Raw genomic sequence first — 18,465 nt, forward strand, 5'->3', positions numbered from 1 at the left:
CGGGTTGGTGCAGTAGTGAGCTGGGTAGGGTAAGCAGAGGCCTGCCAGCAGCTCGGCCTGATTGCAGCCCTGTGCCTGCATTTGGACAGCAAGTCTGCTGAGTTGCTCTGCCCCAGCTTGGGTAGGGTTGGAACAAAGGTGGTAAGGGAGGGTTGGGCACAAAGAGAGCTGGCCAGCCTGTCAGGGTGTTGTGCCTTGGGCTGCAAGAATGAGTGCTGTAGAATTACTCGCATGCTTTTAGCAGAGTGGCAGTAAAATGCATCTGTGGGGGTGGAATCGTTTTATAAATCATTCAGGCTTTCTCTGCGAGTGCACATCTTTCTACAGCTTATTTAGCTGTACTGCACTTAGCTGTTTTCTATTTTTAAGCTGCTTTAAGCTGCACATGTGATTACACTGTGATGCAGTTAAAGGTACACGTAAACATGTGTCATGCCCTATGCCTGTGTCAGAGCTAGCAAGCAGGAGTGCTTACAACAGTCATAGAACCCAGACACTATGTGGACAATACACACCACATCTAATGTATTAGAAATCTAATGTATTCTCTAACCATTATCATCTTATTTTTCACTAATTATAATAATTGCCATTGTTGTTGTGACTTCTTTTCTAATAAAGAAACTGGTTCTTGTTTTTGACCTTTTGGCAGCTCGATGTACAAACACACGGCGTGTCGAGCTGACTGATTCCTGCTGGGTAGAACCATACTGTTGACATTTATTTTTGTGGAACGTACAGTTTTCTATTTGATTGAGAAAAGTATCTTTGTATTGTTCTTTATACTGACACATCGCAAGGAAGGGCTTTGAACACTGAAGTAAAACGTAAAGTGAAATGAAATGAAAACTGCAAGGTTTTGCTTGACTCATTTTAAAGCTATTGCCAGTATTCAGCTGTGCTTCATGTTTCTGATCTGTGTGTTAGAATCTGAGTGCTGAATCTGATCTGCTTAAAGTCATGGTCAATGAAGAACATGATATGCTTACGTGCTTGTTATGGCTTGGTGTGGACAGACCACACCCAGTACAACAGCTACTTGAAGTCAGATAGATAACAGGTATTTGGTTTGATATGTTGACAGTTTTGGAAAACATATTGCCCAAATGGTGTTTCTGACCTGTCCTCTTTGCTCCTTTATATTTCAGGAGGAAACCATAAAGGATTCATCAGGTCAGGAAGATGAGACACAGTCATCTAATGACGACCCAGCACCATCAGTTGCTTCTCAAGATCCACAGGAGCTGATTCGCCCTCGTCGATGTAAATATTTCGATACAAGTATGTACAGCTTAGCACTGAGCATACCTACCTCAAATGATCGGCCTTTGCTTGCAGACAGCTTTGTTAGTTAACCAGTATTCTGTTTCTGAAGTGTGCATCCAGATACCTGTGGATGCATGTTTGTGCTCTGAGCTCTGGTTTTGATTACTGTTACACACAGTGGGCAACCAGAAATTCCTGCTGTTAGCCAAACCCTACAGCTTCTTCCCAGAGGAGACATTCTCTGTAAGACCAGATACTCTGTTCTTAAAAGATTAATTTGTGGAAAAATGTTTTGAAACAGCACCTCAAACAGCATATCTCCTTTTGTTCCATGACATCCACATATTGGCCTATGCAGGTGTGCCCTTCAGGAAGAGATCCTTGCATGCAGAGTCCAGGTGCAGTAAATGGCTTCGGAGACTGATTTGTACAGTGAGGAATGTGATCTAACAAATACTTCTCTGTGGAATCCATAGTCTGTGTGCTGCTATGCTGTGTGATGGCAGCATTCAGCAGGGGATCAGCAGCACCTGCCTGTTCTGTGTGGTATTACCTTCATGTTGGAGCTCTGGCTGCCTGCTCTCGCTCTGGACTGAATTATTTTAAGGAACCTCAGCATGTAACTGTGCAGAGGGTTGCAAATATCTTAAATGAGCTCTTATTTTTAGACTTTAGGATTACACACATGTATTGCACTAGCTTTGGAGTTCTTACAGCTTTCAGCTGTGTATAAAATGTAACTCAATGTGTAAATCATTTTAGTGCCAGTGCTCCCACTTGCTATATATATTTCAGGGTGTGGTTGCTTTTGTTGCGTTGTGAATGGCACCTACCCCTTATCATAGGGTCTAAGATTGTTGTCAGCCCTTATCCTGAGAAATCTGTTTGAAGCAGTACTGTACATCTCTGAGCAGTACATCCAAGCCTACTAAATCCCAGTGAGGCTCACAGAAGCGTGCTTGTGAATTTCTTGTGTGTTGTGTTGTAGTTTACCTTAAATTCAGTGACAGCTGCTGTAAGGGAGAGAGAGCAGCAGCAACAAAGTGGTGAGCTTATCGAAATGGGGTTGAAATCCACGTGTGGATGCTGAGTGTGCAAGCAAGAATACTTTCAGGATGTAACTGTGTGTTGTAAATGTGGACAGTCTCAACTGCTTCACAGCTGAGTGAGGGAAAACAGAGTTTTATTAGGAAGGACTAAAACTGATGGATGCATCCACTTGTGCCTTCACTTTTCATAGCCTGCTGTGTATCTCAAGCCGTTCTAAACACAAACATTGGGTGGGTCGTTTTTAAGGCAGTCACTGCTGGAGCATTAAGCAGTGCCAGCCGGCCTGCCTTCCATGCTTCTGCAGCGAGAGATAAGGTGGCAGGGAGGCAGAGTGGGGCTGCAGCACTGCCTGTGTCCACCCCTCACCCCACGGCACTCCCAGTGGCTGGCTGCAGCCCCAGCGCTGCCCCAGCATGGCTCTGTGTACATGTTGGCTCATTTCTCCTAGACAGTGAAATAGAAGAGGAGTCTGAAGAAGATGAAGATTATATTCCCTCAGAAGACTGGAAAAAGGTAAATATTAAGGTCGGTTATCAAACTCAGTGTTCTGTGAATAATGAGCTGAGCTGCTGCCTAGTAACTTTGATCTAAAGATCTCATAACTCTTCTCCCTTTTTTTCTCAACAAATGTGAGTGTTTTTGTAGCAATAATGTTAAAGACAGTGAAAAGTGTGTTTTTTTCTAATGCTTATTTACAGTTGTTTTAGATTTTGAGCGATGAAAGCTTTAAGAGAGAAAGGATGATACAGACATATTTTCACTTGCTAACAAAAAACTGCAAGGCTGGGGTTGCTTAACTTTTGGTGTCTGTTATTTCCAAACAGGAAATCATGGTGGGCTCTATGTTTCAAGCTGAAATTCCAGCTGGCATATGCAGATACAAAGAGAATGAAAAAGGTGAGCCTCAGCATTGCTTGCTACTGTGTGTCGGTTCATTTCCTAGTGGGAAACAATAACAGATATGTTGCACTCACATCACATGTCTTGTGGAATGTAACAGCTCTTTCAAATGAAGAATAGAACCATCATCCCAGACTGTAGCTCATCGTGTACTTCAACTCTAGAGCTTGAGACTTGGAAGGGTAAAAGATAGGTGGTATTGCTGTCCTATCGAGTCCTTGCATTCTAACCTGGTAGTTGAGCCAAACTTTTCGTATCAGTTATGTTAACCTCTTCACGTGGTTTGTTCCGTTTATGTGAAATGGATAGTAAAGAAATGATGGTGCTGGATTAACCTGTCATAGAGATGAAATGGTGCCAGCAGCTTTGTTTTCACATCTTACAACTCTTCAATCATCATTAAAGAACTTCTTGTTCTACTACTTGAGTGTTTTCCAGGAGCTCTTTTCCTCTTACAAGCAGAGCCTTTGGCAGTATGCTGTTAATACAATGAAGCAAGGAAAGGCAGACTCACATAAACCCAGCTTGAGCTTAAAAGCAGGAATTTCCCTGCTCACTCAACCCATTACCAAGAATTTGTTCACACTGCAGGTTGGTTTGAGACTGCAGCTTTTGTATGTTAGTTTTAAACTAACCAGCAGAAACAGTGCAGCCCCAGAACCTGAGAACATACTCGAGTGGTGACAGTTGTCTTGCTCTAGGTGCCAGGTTGCTGTAGCTGTACTGCGGCCTGGTCCCAACAGAAAATGGAAACGTGGTCCCTCCTGGTCTTGGCCAAAAACAGGCCAACAGTGGGGCTGACACTGAGAAGAACGTAGCTTAAAACCAAGTGAGAATTCAGGAGCTTCTGTGAAAAAGGGAAAATGGTAAATTAGAAAATACAGATACATTAAACGCAACTTTTTAGCTGTGAGGAAGTTGCTCCTTGCATGCTTTGCTGCTATTGTCTAAAAATAGAGTTGGAGTTACGTATTTACCTGGGATGTGGCAAATTATGCTTTATGGATCAGTCACCTGCTCTCTCACATGTTTACTCAGCTCTGAATGGCTTCTGGCCTCCAGCAATAAAAAAGGGCTGCTTTATGCACTGCACTAACCTATGTAGAGCAGTTTCTCATAGCCTTGCGCACAGGTCTGTGCAGGATGCAGAACCTAAGCCATGGGCTAAAACTGTTGAGGAAGAAAGTTAAATTTTCACCAGTGTTCTGGGGTTGTTGTAGTTCTGTGTATCAGTGGGGTTTGTTGTCTGTTGCCACTTCTTTTCCTTTTCAGTGTTTTAAATCTTTTTGCCAGGGTTCCAACTGGAATATGAATGCAACGTAGTTAAAGAGTTCAAAAATAAATATCTGGGACTGTATGTTGAGTATTTTTTCATGCACACATCTCATCATTCTCGTTCTTCAAGAAGTCTAGTCCTCTTGGATCCCCCCCCTTATAAACAAGTGCACAAAAGTACTAGCTCTGAAGATGAACCATGTTGCTTTTTGGCTGCTCTGACATGCTCTTGTGAGAAAGGGTGAGCCCAGTGTGCTGCATGAAGCTAATGGTTCTCGGCTGGGCCTGGAGGACCAGCAGCTGCCATTAGAGAATTTCAACCAGCAGAATTCAAAGATGTGCTTTCAGAAGGCTTTGTTTCTCTTCTGAAAGTTTTGCTTGCTGCCATCAGTAAAACTGTGATGCTTAAATAGAAGTGTAGGGTGGGGAGTTCTGGGCTCTGGTTCTGCTGCCTTGTGATTAAGTAGCATCTGTCAGGAGGACGCACAGGTGGAATTCGTGGAGTATCATGTTCCCAGAATCCAGAGCAGAGATTGAAAGACAGGGTAAGGTGTAGTGTGTTACCCATGGGATCATGTTTGTGAGCTGGTCTTTCACCTGCCCTGAGGTGTGGATTGATGCTGATGCTCCGAGGCTCCATCAGTGCTAGCTTTACAGGAGAGGATAAGCTTCCATATTGCTGTTTCAGCTTGCTTCTCTTTTTCCTCTGCTTCCTGCAGTGTATGAGAATGATGACCAGCTGTTGTGGAATCCTGATGTCTTGCCAGAAGATAAAGTGATTGAGTTCCTAAACGAGGCATCACGGCGCACAGGTGATGAGAAGGGCCTGGATGCCATTCCTGAGGGATCGCATATTAAGGACAACGAGCAGGTACGTGGTGAGAGGTGGCATTTGTAGTTTAGTATTACAGAATGAATTATCCCTTTATTTTATTATAATCCCCACAATTAAAATTGGGCTTGAAACAGCTTATTTATTGCTTTTGGAAGTAGAAATATCATGGGTTCCTTCCTCTCGACAAATTCTGGACTGCTAACTTTGACTTAACCTTGTGTTAGGCATCAGCATGTGGTTTTGTGTGTAAGTAATCGCGCGTGAGTTCTTTCAATTGCAGTTTTTTTGAAACTTCATGAATTTTCTTTAAAGAAGTCAATTTTGGAAATGTGTGCAGTGGGTGAAAGTGTTGAAATACTTCACTTGAGTTTATGCTTGGTTGCGTAGGTAAGAGCTGTGGAAATTTAACCAGGAAGTGCTGTCTTAAATTGTAATGCAGCCCTTCAAACAGTTCATTTTTCACCTTTTTTGAAGTAAGTCTTAATACTTTATGAAGGATGTTTCTGTGGCACAGTGTGAAATCAGTGTTATTTAGAATACTAAACATATGTCTTTTTGTCTTTGCAGGCGTTGTATGAACTGGTTAAGTGCAATTTTGATACTGAAGAATCTTTACGAAGGCTGAGGTTTAATGTGAAAGCAGCCAGAGGTGAGCACACACACTGCTTGAGCTCTTACAGTGTTACCTCTCCTTTTGCTGCATGGGTCCTGCACACACAGGTGTTCTGTTACACTGTGACTGCATGCAAGCATGACGTAGCAGTGTTCATTCAAGTGCAGCCTTCAGTGAACTTCTTTGGGTTCTCTGAGAGAAAGAAATTAGCAGATGTAGTATAAGCAAATACATCTCAAAAAAGTGCAAGTAAATTAGCTGATAATTAAGCTTGATATTTGTATTTGTCACATTAATAACGAGTTAAAATTTAAACTGACTTAGCAACTATGCCGTGCATTTATTTAGCATTGTGTTCTTTGTTCTTAGAGCTCTACAGTCATTAAAGTCAATGGAACAAACATGTATAAAATCTCATAATTCATAGTTCTAGCTAAAGGAGAATGGGTGTCTACACCTTTTATTGGAAAGGTATGCCACTGAGAAGGCCTCAGTCTTGGAGACTGAAGCATTTGCTGTTTTATTATTGGTCTTTGTACTCATCACAGCAGCGGCTTCTTCCAAGTAGCAGGAACTGTCCCAGATCTGTAGGCAACGCACTCCTATGTGCTGTGCTCCCTGCAGTCCTGGGCACTGTGCTGGCAGCAGCTGTCTGAGCCCTTCTTCCCCCTGCCTGCTCACTGTACCCAGCTGGCAGAGCTGCTGGCTGGTGATGGTCCTGCCAACACGGCACTTCAGCCAGCCAGCATTTCCCAGCTCCCACCTGAAAGGGAGGATCTTCCTTTTTGGAGTGGTAAACCAGATTTCTGGAGGTGGTTCTCATTAGTTTGCAGATGGTGTAATAGACTTGAATGCCACACGTCTTTTCTGTCACTGACCATATGCTTTTATGTTAAGTGTTTTCAATATTGCATTTCCTTGCTTTAGAAGAATTATCTGTTTGGACAGAAGAAGAATGTAGGAACTTTGAACAAGGGCTGAAAGTCTATGGCAAGGATTTTCATGTTATTCAGGCAAATAAGGTACGTGCTGATTTTAAATGTAGTTCTTGCTTTTTCTTTTGGTACATGGGGTGATCAGAATGCTCACAGCACCTCTTTCCTAGGTACGAACAAGATCAGTTGGTGAGTGTGTGGCATTTTATTACATGTGGAAGAAGTCAGAGCGCTATGATTTCTTTGCACAACAGACGAGATTTGGAAAGAAGAAATACAATCTTCATCCCGGCGTAACGTAAGATGTGCATTATTACGTGCTGATTCTCAGTTGTTCTTTTGTACTGCTCTGACTCTGAAATGGAGGGACAGACTGGTGACGCCACAGTCCCAGGTTGCAGTGGGAAAAAAGCCAAAGAAAAGCATACCAGTGTGTATCATGTAATTCCCAAAATACATTTGCTGGGAGTTAGGCCAGCAGTTTGCATTGAACAGCTCTTTCATGGAGTATTTTTTGGTTCAGTGTATCACAGATGTAACGTTTCTGCAAATAAGAATCACAGAATCATAGAGTAGCTTGGGTTGAAAGGGACCACAGTGCTCATCCAGCTCCAACCCCCTGCTGTGTGCAGGGTCGCCAACCAGCAGCCCAGGCTGCCCAGAGCCACATCCAGCCTGGCCTTGAATGCCTGCAGGGATGGGGCATCCACATTCTCATGAGAGAATCGTTTTAAACAGTCATTTTGCTTTAAATACATGTTTTGCATGAAGGCATTAGTCACAAATTTCAGGTGGGATTTTTAAAATATACTGTTTGGCCAAAACCATACCCTGTCATAGGGCTTTTTTCACTATGCATTCCCCCAGCTTTCTTACAGCTATTTATTCTTCCTGCTTGTTAATACGAGTGTTTCTGTGAACATTGTAGAACTGTGTGCTGAACCACCAAAGTGAAACTGCAGTACATGCTCTGATTATCCCATTAGAAGCCTTCCTTCCTTCCTTGTTGCTCACACACCCAATGCATTGAACTTTATTGTACGTGCTGAACTTGCTTTCTGTCTTCCGTAGAGATTACATGGACCGCCTCCTAGATGAAAGTGAAAGTGCAGCCTCCAGCAGAGCTCCGTCCCCTCCGCCTACAGCCTCCAACAGCAGCACCAGCCAGTCTGAGCGAGAGGACAGCACCACCAGCAGCAGCAACCAGAACGGTGAGAGCCCACAGCAGAGCTGCAGAGCTCACACACTGGGGATAAGTGATCAGTGCTGCCCTGGGAAGGAGTTCCATGCAGGAGATTCAAAGCACAGCGCTTGTCCCATGAACACAGTTAGGTATAGGACAGCAAAGGGGATGTGGGAGTGGGAAAAGAGCCTGGGCATCATCACTTATCAGGGAGAAGAGCCTTAAAAGTGAGGGTCAGGCACTCTGAAGGATGTGGGGTAAAAGCTGTTGCAAGGAGAGGGAGGAGGTTGGGGCTGAACCAGACTGGAAGACTGGAAGCTCCAGTATGTGCATAGATGAGGACAGTTCACCTGCAGCTGTAGTGGGGGTGGCTTCTGGGACATGGCCTTGGCTGGTATTGCTCCTAAGGGCAGAGGACATGAAGCCAGGATTGACTTCTCTGTTCGGTGGGCTTCTGCTTTATTGTTCTGCGCATTTATTCTGCTGCTGCTGCTGCTTCTGTTCTTTTTCTTACGGTGTGTCTCTGCCACAGGGCTGTCTGCTAATGGGCCAGGAGAGATACCAAGTAAGGATGAAGCAAAACCAGAAGGACTGCACGTCAACGGACCTACTGGTGGCAAGAAAACCCCTCACACAGATCTGGATACAAATGGGTATGAAACTGAAAGTCTTTCCCTTGACCCCAAAGTTGCTCATTCAACTTCAAGAAGTGAAAATGATTTTGAAGAAAAAAATGAAAGACCTCTAAAAAGAAGAAGAATTAATAGCAATGGTAAAGAGAGCCCTGGTTCTTCAGAGTTCTTCCAAGAAGCAAATTCCCATGGGAAGCTGGAAGAGGTGGAAACGTTGGATGACTGAACAACAGGAGCTGATCTTATTCCTTGGAGTAAATCTTGGGTGTCTAAAATTTTCAGGGTTGATGGGTTGCCTTGCAGAATCCAGTTCCATAAAACACTGCTGAGATTTTTCTACTCGCTTCTGGTCGGCTCCGCAGATCTGCTTCTTTGGCTGCGTCAGTGCTGAAAAGCAGCAGCAGAATATTCTGTTCCTGAGGTGCCAGCTGCAGCTCTGGGAACACGGAGGCACTTAGGAGCATTTGAGAAACAAATCAGTGATCTTCTGTAAAAATGCTCCCGGCCAGCAGGAGGTCCGCTGTGAGCACAGATCTGAGCATCGCGCAGGCGAACAAAGCAGGGGCTGGGTACGATTTCTGATCGCTGGGGGAAGTGAAAACGAATCCCACATCCCAAGAGGTGCACAGAGTAGGCACAGAGACTCCTTGCAGAGAGAAGCCCGTGTCACCCGGCTGCTGAGGAACCCGCGCCAATCCTGAAAGTTCCGAGCACAACTATTTTTATATAGAGAAGTTTTAAAAGGTAACTAAACCAGGTCAGGTTTGTCTATGTAAAATTGTTGACATCAATGATGTCTTTCCATATTCTTATCTGGGCTAAAGAAATACGTTCTGTATTTTTCCAGATTCCTTTGTAGCCTTTGAAAGATTTTTACAGTACGTAACGTCTTGCTCAAACTGTCCTTTCTTAAAACAAAAGCTTGTATAATTTTCTTAGCTTGTACAGTTGGTAAACTTTTATGAGAGAATTGATATCCTGAGTCTGATGTCAGCTTCGTTTTATTTTGCTGAGGTCTTTTCTAAGAAAAAGGAAAAAAAAAAAACCACCACAAAAAAAAAAAGCAGCCAAACCAAACCAACTGACCCAGAAAAGAAACGCTTCTCGGGCACCGCCGGGGCGTTGTCTGCTCTGAAGCAGGAAAGTCACCAACATCAAGGATGGTTCCCAGTCATTTGATTTTAGAAACGTGGCTTTTCTTACCTGTTTTATGGCGGGCAGCGATGCCAAGGATTTGTTAGGCACGGCGCTCGCCTTGCACGAGTTCTTTTGCTTTCCTTATAGGTTATTTCCTCCTTTTGTTTTGAGCTGAGATAATTTCGTGTCACACGCTGCAGTTTGCCACAGCGCCGTCGCTGAGAGCAGCGATGAGATGATTAATGGAGTTACTGCAGCGTGTTTCACCACATCACTGAGGAGAGAAGGGGATGGGTGAGACGGTGCCGGCGGTGGCACCTCTGAGCACTGAGAGCCTTGCAGGGATGGATGTTTCAGGTAGAGCTGCATTGCCATGTATAAATGCATGGCACAGTACGTGTGCAACTGTGCAGTATGAAGCACATCACCTGCTGGAGGACAGAGTGGGCACACAGAGCTCCGCTGCTAAGAGCTCAATCACTGCACGTGGCGAGGGGTGATGCTCACCTTCCTGCTGGCCCCAGCTTAAGGTTGTTGATGTAGGGTTACATCCATGACACAGAAACATCCTTAGTATCAGCCTTTGTTTCTCTTAAAACAAAGGAACAAAAACCTCACGTTTGGGGTTGGTTACCTTTAAGCCGCAGCTACACATCCTGCTGTGTTAAAGATAGGAAGAAGTGTTTGTTTGTTTGTTTGTTTGTTTGTATAATGCAGAATCTTGTCTCCTCCTGCACTTATTTTCACCAAAAGGATCTTTTAGTTTATGAATCTTCACCATATCAGCTTTAAACGTGTGGTCCCACGGCTGGACAAGCCCCCACACAGGGCTGTGCTCCTCATGGATGGTGTGGGTGCAGCCCAGCTCTGCCAGCAGCAGGCGGCACAGCGCTGCCAGCTGCTCTGCTGTGGAGCAGAGACCATGTGAATTAGGCGGCGGCTCTGCAGGCACACAGGTGCCGATGGCTCCTGCGTGTCCCACTGCAGGGCTTGGCTTCCACCAGGGTTGCTGTTGGCTCAGCAATCTCCTTCAGTAACAGAAACCCAAAGTGCCGCAGCCTTCCCATGGAGATGGGCTTTGGGTGGTTGTGGACTCATCTTTCCTCCTGCAGCCCTATTTTCTATGTTATTGTTACACATTTTTCTTCACGAGTTGGAAATACTTCCATAAATTTATAGGAAAGTTTCTAAGTTTTTAAGTACGTAAATGGTCTCAGGCTTGTGTGTGAAATGCAGCACCATGTATATTTTCAGGAACGTTGCTTTGTTTTTCCTTACCTTTTCCTGGTGATAATAGAAGAGACATTCCATAATCAACAAGTACGTAATGCTCAGCTAGACTTTAAGACTATTTAATTATCCTTTACCTTTTGTTCATGCTGGTGTTTTATATGCAACACTTTGTTCTTCAGCCCGCAGCCACTATCACTTGATAAGTCATTGCACTACTAAGGCGATCTAAATTCATCTTAGACATTTAGCGACTGGTTTTGTTGAGGAAGCACCCAGTGGAGCCCACACCGGGTTGGACTTGGTTCCAAGCTGCATGGGATGGAGCACAGAGCACAGCACACCATGCAGGTCGGGGCTCCACGCAGCACCACAGCCTGAGCTGCAGCCACCCCGAGTGAACAGAGCTCCATGGGCACCCGAAGGGTGGAAGCGGTGTCACAAAGGACACAGCCACGCAGACTGCACCGGTAGTTTGATACGTTTTGTCACACATCATAGTAATTTTGCACTGTTAGTACTTCCCTCGTCTTAACCCTGTTCCCTGTCTGCAATTCTGAGAAAGCTTATTAAAGTATTTTTGTAAACATACCGTCTGCATCCCCAATTCCTGCGCGGTTCCCCCTCCTGTTTATATTCTCCCTTTAAGTACTGGATGCCCACAACGAGGGCTCCCTGCATCCATCCCTTCTCAAAGCTAAACCAGCCCAGTTCCCTCAGCCTTTCTCCATAGGAGAGCGGCTCCAGCCCTCCTGCAGTGGAGCGACCTGCACAGCCCACAGAGCACACACGAGGCAGGTGCTTGTTCATTGCTTTATTGGAAGCCAGTACAAAAATATTGAGGCACATAAAATCCTTTTATTTCTCCCCTATTGTTCCTGCCCTACACAGCCCGCCGTACATTCAAATAAGGTCACCCTTTAGTCACTAAATTGGTCATTCTGTAAATAGATTCTGTATAGAAAAAAGTTTAGTAGATTAAGAGCATAGAAAATACTGTGGTAGGAACTCTGCTTTCCCAGTGTATGCAACACCAGCCGGACCCGGCACCAAGTGTGCACAATTATAAACAAAATAAGCTTTTAAAAACGATCTCGGCTGTGTGGACAATCAATCCAACCAGCAGATTTGACAACAAACAGAAGCTCTCACCAGAACGGACATCCTGGCTGCAGACAGCTCAGCACAGCAACGTTACAAAGGCGGGTGGAGGAGTGAGATGGGCAGGGACTGTGAAGCTCCGGCCCAGCACTCTGCCCTGCCCTGAGCTGCGTCCCCATCGCCCTCCTGAAAGCAAAGCTCTGCAGCTGCTGCAAAGCCTGAGCCTCCATCCACGCAGGGCTCTGCTCTGGAGCTGCTCTTGGCCTGTCCCAGCCAGGGGACAGCAGGGCAGCACAGGCACCAGCAGCACGGCCAGGCTCTGTGCAGCCACACAGCATCACCCCAGGGAGGAGGATGCCCTGTGAAGCACACAGCTGCTCCAATGCTGGTTGTCTAGAAACAAAGCAAAGTGTACAAAAACCTCACCTGGTTCTCCTGAATTCTTCTGGAATTATAAAGAATTTATGTTTAAAAAACAAAAAGACGCTCGAAGGAGAGACCAGGAAGGAAGTGCTGTGTAAGACAAGCTTGTGAAGTCAGTCCCTGCTGCTCAGTGCATGAAACCCTGCTCTGTTCTGCAGCAGCACATGGTGACAGCCAGCACTGCAGGCCACCAACCTCTGCCCCACCGGGACAGCCTGGTAACTTCCAGGTGCCGAGGAGTCCTGTGCAGTTCAGTCCCTTGCACCACTGGAGCGAGCCAAACCTTGGTGTCATTTAGCAGCCAGGAATCCCTCACAGTCAATCAGACTTAATCAGATTAATGCTTACATATGCATTCACCTTTCCCGTAATTTTTTGAAGGCAGCAATCTGGATTGTGCAAATCAAAGAGCATCACCATTACTCTGCAGCAGACACACCCCAACTCCTCGCTGCGTCCTGCCAGCGCTGGGCTCAGCACAGAGTGCGTTCAGCAGCTCAGATCCGCCATCACACGGAGCTTTTGCCCTTAATATCCATCTTGCTGCCCGCCTCGGCCTGCTTGCTGAGCTGCTCCTCCGTGAAGGTGATGTAGGAATACACCAGGCTTCCTGCAATACTGCAAAACAGACACAGCATGTGTCAGGGGGAGAACAGCCCCTGGTTTGTTTAATGCATCCCTGCAGGACAGCAGGCAGAGATGTTCCCCAATACACAAACACACCCTGGGGTACAAAGACTGTTCCAAAAGCTGCACCGAGCCGCCACGCGAAGTACAAACTCTTTCTCCTGCTATCTTAATTACACGATTCAGACATGCAAGAGTGAAGCCGGCATTCAGGGTGTGCTTGTGCACAATCTCCACGGCCTTACCTGATATTTAGACCAATGAAGTTCATCCATGTAAAAATATAGTCTCCTCCAAAAAACATCCCAATATAGGTTATTAAAATATTCTGCAAAGAAACAAGAATGTGAGCTCTCACACGGCAAGAAGGCGCTGCAGTTCTTACAGCAGAGCAGGGGGGTCTGAAACATACAAGTGCTGATAACCACGGATTACAGGTGACCAATTTAGGGCCACTGGGAGACAGAGCTCAATGGGGGCCTGGATTCTGATGCTGAGCAGCCCCAGGTGCCCATAGGGGTGGGCAGGGCTGCAGAGCCCCCATTGCAGGGCCAGCCTTGCTGGCTGGGCAGCTCACACAGGGCAGCAAACCCAGAATAACAACACAGGAGCACCCATCATCTATTTTCACAGCCAGTTTGTTCCACCATGGGACGAGGTGACACAGAAGCTCCTGGTTATTTCTGGGTGTTCTGCATTTCATTTGCCCAGACTGAGCCAAGTCAGCGCCACGCAGCAACAACTGTGCAACCCCCCAGCTCTGCACAGCGCAGCCAGCGGCGCCCTGAGCACTAACAGAGCTCAGCTCCCTGCCCAGCTCCCCTTCCCCAGGGGCTTCCTGGACCAGCAGCAGCACTCAGCAGGGACTGCCATGGGCTGAGAGTGCATAAAGTTCATCCTCCCAGCCACACGCTCACAGGGCAGCAGCCACGTGGCGCTGCAAAGCACAGCACCGCTGGGCACGGCCCCAGCGCTCCGCCAGCCCACGCACCAGCGGCTGCTTAATGCGTGCGACGAGCAATAATTACTGCACTAATTACTGCAACGCTCACCCCGAGAGCGGAACCGCCGCTTACCTTAATGCAGCCAACTATTGTAGTTGTAAGAGCAGAGTTATACTGAGTGCAAAGAACTGTGGAGTACATCAAAATAAACCTGCGGGAGGAACGGCTGCCATCAGACCCCGGGATGCAGCGCAGCTCAGCTCCCAGCCCAAACCCCAACACACACCCAATCACCCCAATCCACCACAGGAACAACGTTCATCTACCACGGGGCCAGTGCTGCCAAAAGACAGAGACTAGAGAGTCCTCTTCCCAACCCAGAATGACCCAGACCCCCAGAACTGGAGAGATAGAGGTGCCCCATCACCCCAGTCCCATCACCTAACCCTAACCCATCACCCAGCCCCACAGCCTTACCCCATCACGCAGGATAGCGTGAACTGCACGATGAACAGCATGTCTGCCCAGCCCTGGTACTCCATTGCCTGCAAAAAATAGAGGTTCAGAACACAGCAGCAAGACAAGAGCCAAATCCCTGACACGGGCTCACAGAACACAGCAGCGTTCATCCCATTGGGTGCGAGTTCATGCAGAGATTTAATACGAGTGTTGTGGGACGCTCAGGAATGCATCATTTCCCTCATACACCCCAGCCCCATGGCAGCCCACCCAGCTCTCCCTGCAGCCCTCCAAAAGCTACAAGGAGCAGCAGCCCCTGCCTCACAGGGGTCTGCAATGTGCACAGGCCAAAGCCCGCAGCAAAGCCCAGCACCACGTGGCACAGATGGGTGCCCTCCATCACCTCCCTTCACAGCAGGGCTGAAAGCAGCCCCTACAAAGGGATGAAGTGATGCCCCCTAAGCACCGCAGTGCCCTCTGTGACAGCATGCGGTGCCTTGCCCCCAGCTTGGCCCTGCCTCCCCCCATGCTCCACAGGAGCTCTGCCCACTTCAGGGGCTGCCTCTGCCCTACAGGCTTTGTTTTTAATCCTTGTGGCTGCTGAGATTCCTTAATTACCACCCGCAGCACAGCACAAAGCCGCTCACAGCTGTCAGCGCACACATTTCTCCTTTCTGCAGGGCACAAAGCTGTTAAGCTGCTGCTGCTGAAGGCCCGCAGCCCATCTCCGTGTGCAGCAACAGGGCAGGAGGCTGCACAGGCACCCGACAGCCCCGAGCAGCTCCACAGCCCAGCTGCAGCGAGCATGGCTGCACGGTCCCCAACAGTGCAGCTTTGTGCGCCTGGCGCCAGGAGCACGGCCGGGGAAAAGAAGTTTATTCAGGGGGGGGGAAAAGCAGTAAGAGATTGTGTGCAGCTGAACAGAGGCTGCTCAGTGCCCCGGCCATAAAGGAGCGCTTTATCCCCAGCTACAGCCCCACTCAGTGCTCCATGCTAACCGTTAGCACTGAGGCTCCACCCCTCCTATTGGGGCCATGCAGCCCCCCAGGTGGAGCTGGACATTAATTAGTGCAGGAGTAACACAACAGCACGGGCACACAGCACAGCGCACCATGCAGGGGCAGCAGCACTGCTCCAAAGCAAACCAAGGTGTGCTCCGCTGCAGTGACCGACGTCTGCACAAACCCATTCAGACTAATAACGCTCAACTTCTTTGTTTTAAGTAATAGTTGGTTTCACTCATTGCTCTCACACTTCCCCATTCCTCCAGCATTACAGAAATGCCCAGACGCAGCAGATCTGCTCTGTGCACGTTAAGCCAAGCGCCGCAGTTACTTTCTAGCGGGCAGTTTCCCCTCTGTGCCCCAGGGCTCTGTGTGCTGCCACGTGGCACTGTGTGCACATTGGGGATAGGGGGCTACCCCACAGCCTCACATCTGGGGTGTTTGCTGCCCTGTGCAAGAAGGCTGAGCTGCAGAGGATGCATTAGAGCAGTAAGGTGCTCCTCCAGGGGATGCTCCATCACGACAGGCTGTGCTGCAAGGCAGGGCTCCTACCTTCTGCGCATCTCCAGTGAAGTAGGCAATGGTCAGGGTGGGAAGGATCATGAACAGTGCATTGTAGTAGAGCAGGCCGTATTTCCCCAGCTCCTGGAAATAGGAAACAGCTGTGTGTAAGCAGGCTGCAGGCAGGAACAAACCCTCATTCATGTCACTGCTGAGGGCTGGGTGCTGAATGAGGCTCCAGGAGACTGAGAATCAGAGCGCCCTGTGTGAACCAGACACTGTGCTGCCCATGAGCCCCTCACCAAAAGCAGGGCATCACAGGGAGGCTTATGGGACCAGGAGAGCCAACAGCATCGGAACAAGGGACACAGTGGCACTGGGTGGGACTGTGGGCACAGCAGAGGTGACGAGGCCACGGGCAGCCACTGAGCAGCACGAGGAGGGGCAGCCTACCTTGGAATCCAGCTTCTGCTTCACGTAGGCACCGTTTGCAGCTGTTAAGGCATCGTTAATGAGGATAAAAATATATCCTTCCAGGTCGAACGCCAAGTCAGCGCTGGGGATGGAAAACACAGTGAGAGCTGTGAGCACACTGAGCTCAGTGCCGGGCAGAGCGAGCCCAGCTCCTGCCTGTCGGTGAGCTGTCAGGGAAAGTTAATCACACTGAGTCTGGAAAACATTCCTTCCTCCTGCACAGCACGTCTGGAGGGGAAAAGGTCCCCGCTCGCCTCTGAGCCGGGACACGGGGCTGTGTGTGCCAGGAGAAGCTTGGCAGCTCCTCCCAAGGAGAGAAGAGCCCCAGCTGTCTGCTCCAGGCCATGAATGGCTCACAGTGCATGGATGGGACTTCACACTGCAAGGCCTCCAAGCGCTGCACTGCACTGAGGGGCGGCAGCTCTGCTGGCTGCTCTGGGGCAAAGCCACAACTTGTGAGGGAACAGGAGCTCACCTGGCGGCCACGAAGGCGCCGATGATCATCGCAAACACCGTCATCTGCACACCCCAGGAGAACTTCTTCCTGAGCAGAGGAGAGGAAAGAGGGCAATTGTCAGCCACAGACACACACAGAGCCCCCATAGTGGGACAGAAAGCAGCTGGGAGCAGTAGTGATGCAGTGCAGGCATTCAGGGAGCTGCACATCCCTGCCCACAGCAGCAAGGGGTCCATGGTGGGTGCTGCTCTGTGTCTCTCCAGCCCCAGCACCTTTGGGGACACAGCAGGATGGGCACCGTGCCTCCATCCCCAGACTGCGCACAGCTCACATGAAAGCATGAAGCTGTAAGTGGGGGCAGAGCATGGGAGCCCACCATGCACCAGCCCTGTAGACACACTGGGAACAGGCAGCAGGGCTGGGAACGGGCTGCTGCACACACGGCCATGCCAGGTTCCCACTCCCACTCTCCTCTGGCCCAGCTCAGAGCCACGACCCCCAGCCCAGAGAGCAGCGCACAACCCTCGAGCCCCAGAGCAACTCACTTGAGCAGAACTCCTTCGGCAAACATGGTGAAGAGGATGGAAACCTCCGCAGCACGGTGAACATGGGCAGGCTGTGGGGAAGGCTCAGCAGGGTGAGGTTCCCTCCATCCCCCCACCCCGCGGGGCACCCCACCCCCATCCCCCCCCGTCCTTACTTCAGCTTCTTGGTGCTGAAGAGCCCCGTGATCTGGTTCCCGAAGTACAGGAGAGGTAGAGGGAAGGTCTGCAAAGGGAACGAGGGGGGCGAGCCGTGGTCAGGGCGCCGCACGCGCGGCTCCGAACCGAGGCACCGCACGCAGCGGCTCGTAGCGGCCGCGGGATCCGCTCACCCGGCGCGGGACGTGCCGGTCCAGGTCGGGGAACTTGAGCAGCCGCAGCGCCTTCCCCGCACGGAGCACCGCAACCGTGGCCAACATCTGCGGGACAGCGGGGCGGCGTCAGGGGGGCACGGAGCGGGGCGAGGGGACGGGAGGGGGCAACGCACTCACCTGGCCCAGCCCCACGCACAGCGACGACGGGAACCTGCGGGAGCACAGCGGTCAGCGAGGAGCACCGGGGGGACCCAGCGCCACCGGGGGGGGGGGGACCCAGCGCCACGCGGGCTGTAACGCCGCCCGGCCCCCTCCCCCCCCGGTCCCTTAGGCCGTACCCGTAGGTGGTGAGCACGCTCTTGTTGACCACGACGATGAGGAAGGAGCTGAGGCCGTAGAAGGCCGCTGCCAACAGCTTGATGCACAGCGACAGACCCGGCGCCGCCATGCCCCGCTCCGCATCGCCGCGCGCGGGGGCTCCCGCGGGGGCTCCCCCCTCGGCCCCGACCGCCGGGCGTCTGCGCGCCGACTGCGACGACATGGCTGCGGGGGAGGGGCCACGA

The 18,465-nt window shown here is 49.4% G+C and overlaps 2 protein-coding genes across 6 annotated transcripts in view; one reads left to right on the forward strand and one right to left on the reverse strand.

Annotated features, from left to right (window-relative positions):
* The window catches only part of MIER1 (MIER1 transcriptional regulator), a 30,471-nt gene extending 18,824 nt beyond the window's left edge, over positions 1-11,647 (forward strand). For 4 of the 5 annotated variants that reach the window (XM_015870783.2, XM_015870781.1, XM_015870784.1 and 1 more), the window contains 9 exons: positions 1,149-1,281; positions 2,765-2,841; positions 3,141-3,213; positions 5,211-5,362; positions 5,894-5,975; positions 6,867-6,961; positions 7,045-7,172; positions 7,946-8,085; positions 8,590-11,647. In XM_015870783.2, coding sequence (XP_015726269.1) covers positions 1,149-1,281; positions 2,765-2,841; positions 3,141-3,213; positions 5,211-5,362; positions 5,894-5,975; positions 6,867-6,961; positions 7,045-7,172; positions 7,946-8,085; positions 8,590-8,915 — 1,206 coding nt within the window. In that variant the 3' untranslated portion in view covers positions 8,916-11,647. The remainder of the gene's footprint in view (positions 1-1,148; positions 1,282-2,764; positions 2,842-3,140; positions 3,214-5,210; positions 5,363-5,893; positions 5,976-6,866; positions 6,962-7,044; positions 7,173-7,945; positions 8,086-8,589) is intronic. The other variant, XM_015870782.1, reaches the window with a different exon arrangement.
* Positions 11,648-11,855: 208 nt separating this feature from the next.
* On the reverse strand, positions 11,856-18,455 carry SLC35D1 (solute carrier family 35 member D1). Its single transcript, XM_015870785.2, is given in 13 exon segments — positions 11,856-13,198; positions 13,453-13,535; positions 14,284-14,362; positions 14,629-14,696; positions 16,167-16,259; positions 16,569-16,671; positions 17,065-17,133; positions 17,592-17,631; positions 17,634-17,662; positions 17,747-17,814; positions 17,921-18,007; positions 18,080-18,113; positions 18,241-18,455. Coding segments are annotated over 13 exon segments (1,065 nt in total). The 5' UTR covers positions 18,444-18,455; the 3' UTR covers positions 11,856-13,089.
* Between the last annotated feature and the right edge of the window lie 10 nt (positions 18,456-18,465).

This window comes from Coturnix japonica, chromosome 8 (assembly GCF_001577835.2).
Source record: "Coturnix japonica isolate 7356 chromosome 8, Coturnix japonica 2.1, whole genome shotgun sequence".
NCBI classification, from domain to species: Eukaryota; Metazoa; Chordata; class Aves; order Galliformes; family Phasianidae; genus Coturnix; species Coturnix japonica.